Raw genomic sequence first — 6,000 nt, forward strand, 5'->3', positions numbered from 1 at the left:
AAAATTACTCCCATACACTAAACCATTGCATGAGGATTCAGACACTGAAGAATTAGCTTGAATCGCTTCACTACTTACCCTTTCACTCACTGAACAAATATGGACAGATCATATCAGCACTTCTCTCCTATTCTTCCTAAACATTAGTGGAAGCCTACAAAACTTTGTTCAAACACATTTCCAGCCCCCTGCCTGCAGGCAGGTCCTTGGTGATTATTCACTGGACGACCCCAGCAAAACAATACGAGGAGGTGGGCCCCAAATCCACCTCAACTGGAGTGGAGAAATCAAACCACGTGCTGTTGGCACGAATCTGGTTCACACACTAGGGCCAGAATTTTACCGGCACGCCCATCCCGATTCCGGGGGCGGACGAGGCTCGGAGAACGGTATTGTCCGTTGACCTCGGGCGGGATTGCACGAAGCTCGGGCGGATGTGCCGGTAAAATAAACTGAGCTGACCGTAGTGATAAAGCCGGGAAATGAAATGTTGACGTAATGAGGTGGGATTTTATGGCCTCGCTCGGGCGAGACTGGAAATTCCCGCCCGAGGTCAACAGAGATTCCCATTGTCCGACCCTCGCCCGCGCTGATTCCGTGGCGGGCCAGGTGGTAGAGTTCCGGCCAATGAAAAGAACCATTAGTAATACTTAAAATTAAGGTTGAAGGGTACTTTGCAAAGCTTTTTTAAAGAGATTTAAACTGTTTTCTCTCTCTCCTTTGCTCCCTCTCTCGTATACACCTGCACTGATCTCATTCAGCTTTGGTTCTGGACTGTACGTAGACAAAAAGAGCATGTTTATTATGCGGCAAGGTGATCTTCGTCACATGATTCTCCCTCTCCGCTTACAAAAACAGCCTGCAATTAAAAACAATCTTCAACCTATACTCGTCTTATTTGAGATATGCTGCAGTGGAGATATGACACATACATGGGTGTACAGGCCTGGACAGTCTGCAGCCAAGGGCTCTTTGACCAGAGAGTGGCATCACATTGCATGATTACTCTCCACCAAAGTGGTATTTGCTCATCCCACCAGAACTGGCAACTCTACCGAGGGCCAATCTTCCTTGAACACATCGCTTAGCTACTCACCCGCTGAGCCACATGGTAGGCCTCATCACCAATCCTCTCTTACTTTTCTCAAACGTCAGTGGCGCCCAACATTGTGAACATTGACTGTTCGTGTAGATTTCTCCACAACACTGTACCCAGTCCAAGGAGTGGTGAGGATAGACTGGGGACATAGCTCATTAACTATGTCAAAACTAATCTTCTGGCATGGTGGTGCAGTGGTTAGCACTGCTGCCTCACAGCGCCAGGGACCCGGGTTCGATTCCGGGCCTTGGGTGCCTGTATAGAGTTTGCCCATTCTCCCTGTGTCTGTGTGGGTTTCCTCCGAGTGCTCCGGTTTCCTCCCACAGTCCAAAGATGTGCAAATTAGGTGGATTGGCCAGGCTAAATTGTCCCTTAGTGTCCCTGGATGTATAACTTAGGGGGATTAATGGGGTAAATCTGTGGGGTTATGGGATTAGGGCTTGGGTGGGAATGCTCTGTCGGAGAGTTGGTGCAGATTCAATGGGCCAAAAGGCCTCCTTCTGCACTGTAGGGATTCTATGATTCTAACAGCGATTTACTGAGGGACTTTGAGAGGCAGCATGGAAAGCTTCACAACTAGAATAGTTCCATGTGACAGGGTGATAAAGACTCCCCCATTACCCTGCCCCAAGCCAAACATCCCTTGGACAGGAGGAAAGAGTTACCAGTACACCATCAAAAACAATATCAAACAGTTTTAGAAAGTATTTTCACATGGAGTGAGGATCTTGACCAGACACTGAGGCCCTTTCAGTGCTTACACTGGGGTCTGCAATGAATCTCTTTCCGGTAGTGTAAGAACAAAGGGGAAGAGGATTCCCTTAGCTCCTGGAAGGGCAGTGAGGCCTTCTGCTCGAAAATAAGGTGAAACATCCTGAGCTACAAACTGCATCAGGAACTGCTTATTTACGCAGTAAATAGTATCATCCACGACCACACACTGAAACGGTGCCAGCTTGCCGGAGCTTTTGGTGGCACATTCTTCACCAATCTTGGTGATGATGTGATACCGGTGCACACTGATCCCAAAGTGCTGGTTAATCTCAAATCTGTAGATGAAATTTTTGACCGCCGCTATGTCGGTGGTCTTGTCCTTCCTGCTCATCACGGTGCAAACATTCCACGTGTCCTCTCTGGCATTGTATTTGAGAAGCTGATAGTAGAAGGTGCCCCTGGTCACATAAATCTCCCCACTGCACACGGTGGCTTTATGCGTTATAGTAAAGGTTCCTTGTGGCAGGGGTGCGGTGAAGATCCACCTGTCCATTCTAGGATCGTACCTCTCTACTGTGGAGAGACACTCTCCTCCGATTGCATAAAGATAGCCGTCCAGGGCTACAAGCTTACAGTTGGGCCTGGCCTGATTGAGTGGCCTTATCTCACTCCAAATGTTCGTAACTGGATTGTAGCAGAACACTTTATTGGAAAGTTTGATTTCCCTGCCGATGCCTTGACAACCAGCCACGACGAACAGGTAATTAAACATGGTACACAAGGCGCAATCTTTGGAGATTGATTCAACCGTCATGTTGACTAACGGATACCAAGAATCATTCTCTTCCTTGTAATAATAAAGCTTGTGATTGCTTTGAGAAGGTTTCTGTGGCCTGGCAGTGTTGGCAACACCTTCCCTGTTGGCTTGCACTGTGGTCTTAGCCCAGACATTCTCTTGAACATCCACATCAGCAACCATCAAATACCTTCGACCATACGTCCTTCTAGCCAGGATGAGTTCTCGCTCGTCTGCTTTTAGTTGGCCATAAATGTTCGGATTCTTCAAAACCTGTAAGTAATTGTCACTCATGACTTGATAAGCAGCATCTTGAAGGTCCTTCAAATCGTGTTTCTTCGCAACACATAGAATCTCGTAACAATTGCCCAGATCCAGACGGCATTTCATGACTTCAACGGTTGACTGATTGTTCAAAGGGATCTGAATGAAATTGGCTCTGGCTACAACTTCCACTGGTGTCTCCTTGCTGAGGTCTGGTTGGGACAAATACAACGAATCCACCAAAGACCCCAAAGAGCTGGAGCTGAGGTCATCCACAGACGGAGCTCTGGAGTTGAGTTGACTGGAGTGACTTCTCTCTGAACAATCCCTGGTCTCGGAGTGGAAGTCTATTAACAACGATGGGGTCTCTGCAATTGCTGAAATACTGTCTTTTCTGAGCACTGTTCTTTCCTCCATTATAGTTTGGGCGGCAGACTTGGCTGAACAAGAAGAAGAAACATTTGGATGTTCAGAAGGACGCCAGTCAGATACAGGGGAGTTCACTACTTCGCCAGTCATGCTCTGGGAGGGTACCACAGTGCCCTGACCCGAACCCAAGGAACAATACACACCAGCCTGCTCTCTCGCCTGGCATTGGCAAGCTGGGAGTTTGAGGTTGCCGACATCCAAAGAAGTTGGATCTTTTGCAACCTGAGTAATAGAACAGCTGCTACTTCTGTCCCTATCTTCATTCCCATCTGAAGTCGAAATGATCTCATTGTCAGATAGATTCACTTCCACGCATAACTGTGAAAGGTTTGGCCCACCTTCGGATCCATTGCCAGCTTTGGCCTTTTCATGTTCGACTCGATATGTAGACTGAACAGATGGAGCATTAGAACTTGGCATTTTGATTCCAGGGTACAACTTACAGGCGCTGCTGCTGATATTCTCATGTTCTCCAGAACTTCCTGCTGTGCCCTGCCTGTCGATCCGACCCTCCAGCATCTCATTTCCCGCGAGTTCAGTCGGCTGATTCCCCACAAGTGTATCCTGGACGCGTTTAATCGCGTCGGAAGCAGGTGAAATGAGATGATCTCGGGGGGTGGCAGTGGAATTCGCAGGCAGGCGTGTTATTTTTGCGCCGAGGCCGGCACTCAGCACATCAAAGGGACAACTTTCCTGACCCGGCTGAGGCTCATCATTGCTGCAAACGTCTAATTCTTGCTCAAAATATGTTTGCGAGCTGATATTGTTGGAACAATCCTGCTTTGCGAGTGTTAGAATGCATTCACTGCTCTCTCCCTCTTCCCCTGCTGACTCTGAGCTTTCATTGTTATCCAGTTTATCACACCCCTCAGCTTGAGAGGTTCTGACAGCGCACTCACCACTAATTAGAGCTGTGGCAGGGTTTAGAGTGGGAGCTTTAACTCGTGGCTCTGTCACCCCTGTCGTGGCCAGGCGATTCCTCACTTGCTTGAATGCCCCGAGCCGTCTAACCTTTGCCTTCAGCCAGTTGCCTTTGGCTATCCCCCTACCATTGCTCAGCTGGCTTGTGGCCCGGGGATTCACTCTTTCCTTTTCAGGGTGCTCAGCTGCCAGCTCCAGTGACTGGCTTCCCGGCTCAGGCTTCTTGGAGTGCTGATCCGCCTCAATGTGCCTCATTGGGCCATCAGTATTTTCCTCCCTGCTTGCCCCCTGTGAACTCTGCAAAGGCCGGACTCCTTGCCCCTTTTCTCTGGACTCTGATAATTCTTGACCGTCTGAACTCTCCGGGACGCGGCTTCGGGCGGCGTTGACAGCTCGCAGTTTGTAGCACCTGTATATTAAAGTCAGGGTGACCACCAAAGCAGCCGACACAATAGCTTTGGCCGCAAACTCCATTGTGAGCGGGCAGGTCCCAGGGCTCGGTAAACCCACTTAATAATTGATGCCTGGTGTAAGCTGATTCCTTCGCAAACAAGCTATCGAATGACTGGGCCGCCACCAACCAGCTCACCTGCGTTACTGGGAAGATGACCTTCACCTTTTGAGGTGACAGGTGAAACCTGACACTGTACGCCTGCCTCTGTCGCCACTCTGCCGAATTAACAGGAGTTTTGTGGAATGAATAACTTGCATAAACAATTCTCGGAACTCTGAGTCCGTGCTGCTCGGGAGCTGTCAAGATGTTGCAATGAAACAAAGGACAGGTTGACTTTAATACAATGGGGGGGCAGAGGAGGTGGGGAACAGGTTAAGAAAGCGCTGTTGATCTACTATGGAAGGTATGAGAGAGATCTAGGTGATGCACATAGTGTAAAATCTTCATTTAGATACGTTTGTCAATGGGAAACTTGAGACACCAATATACCTGTGAGATGAGAAAAAAAGGTCATTTGTTTCATGCCAGTTCCTTAGCCGGTGTTGGGCGGTGGTGGTGGGCGAGTGGAATCGACTGCCGTCAGTGGTGGTGGAGGCGAACTCAATAGGGTCTTTTAAGAGACTCCTGGATGAGTACATGGGACTTAATAGGATGGAGGGTTCTAGGTAGGTCTAGAAGGTAGGGATGTGTTCGGCACTGCTTGTGGGCCGAAGGGCCTGTTTGTGCTGTAGTTTTTCTATGTTCTATGTTTACGCTTCAAGCACTTGTCGATTACGTCAGTCTGCAACAATCGACTTCTGTTTGTTCAACATGCAAAGGGTTATTTGAGTGTAACTATCGGAAAATCCTGCTGATTCAGAAGTGTAAGAGTTAGCAACACAAAAATGAGAATAGGCCATTCAGCCCCTCATACCTATTCTACCATTGAATTAGAGTATGGCTAATCAGTACCTGATCAGTACACATGAAGACGGCCTCAACCGGGATATTGGGTTCATGTCACACTATCTGTAATCCCCTGGACCCGCAGAGTCTCACTGGCTGTCCTGTCTGGAGACAATACACATCTCTTTAACCTGTCTTGATGCTCTCTCCACTCACATTGTTTGTATCTTAAAGACTTGATTAGCTGTAAGTATTCGCATTCCAACCATTATTCATGTAAATTGAGTTTGTGTCTTTATATGCTCTGTTTGTGAACAGAATTCCCACTCACCTGAAGAAGGGGCTTAAGGCTCCGAAAGCTTGTGTGGCTTTTGCTACCAAATAAACCTGTTGGACTTTAACCTGGTGTTGTTAAACTCTTACTGTGTTTACCCCAGT

The 6,000-nt window shown here is 48.1% G+C and overlaps 1 protein-coding gene across 1 annotated transcript; it reads right to left on the reverse strand.

Annotated features, from left to right (window-relative positions):
• Positions 1 to 853: 853 nt before the first annotated feature.
• On the reverse strand, positions 854 to 4,697 carry klhdc7a (kelch domain containing 7A). The gene has a single exon (XM_078239762.1). The coding sequence runs from the start codon at positions 4,695 to 4,697 to the stop codon at positions 1,857 to 1,859; it is 2,841 nt and encodes a 946-aa protein (XP_078095888.1). The 3' UTR covers positions 854 to 1,856.
• Positions 4,698 to 6,000: the final 1,303 nt, after the last annotated feature.

The sequence above is a fragment of the Mustelus asterias genome, chromosome 22 (genome assembly GCF_964213995.1).
Source record: "Mustelus asterias chromosome 22, sMusAst1.hap1.1, whole genome shotgun sequence".
NCBI lineage: Eukaryota > Metazoa > Chordata > Chondrichthyes > Carcharhiniformes > Triakidae > Mustelus > Mustelus asterias.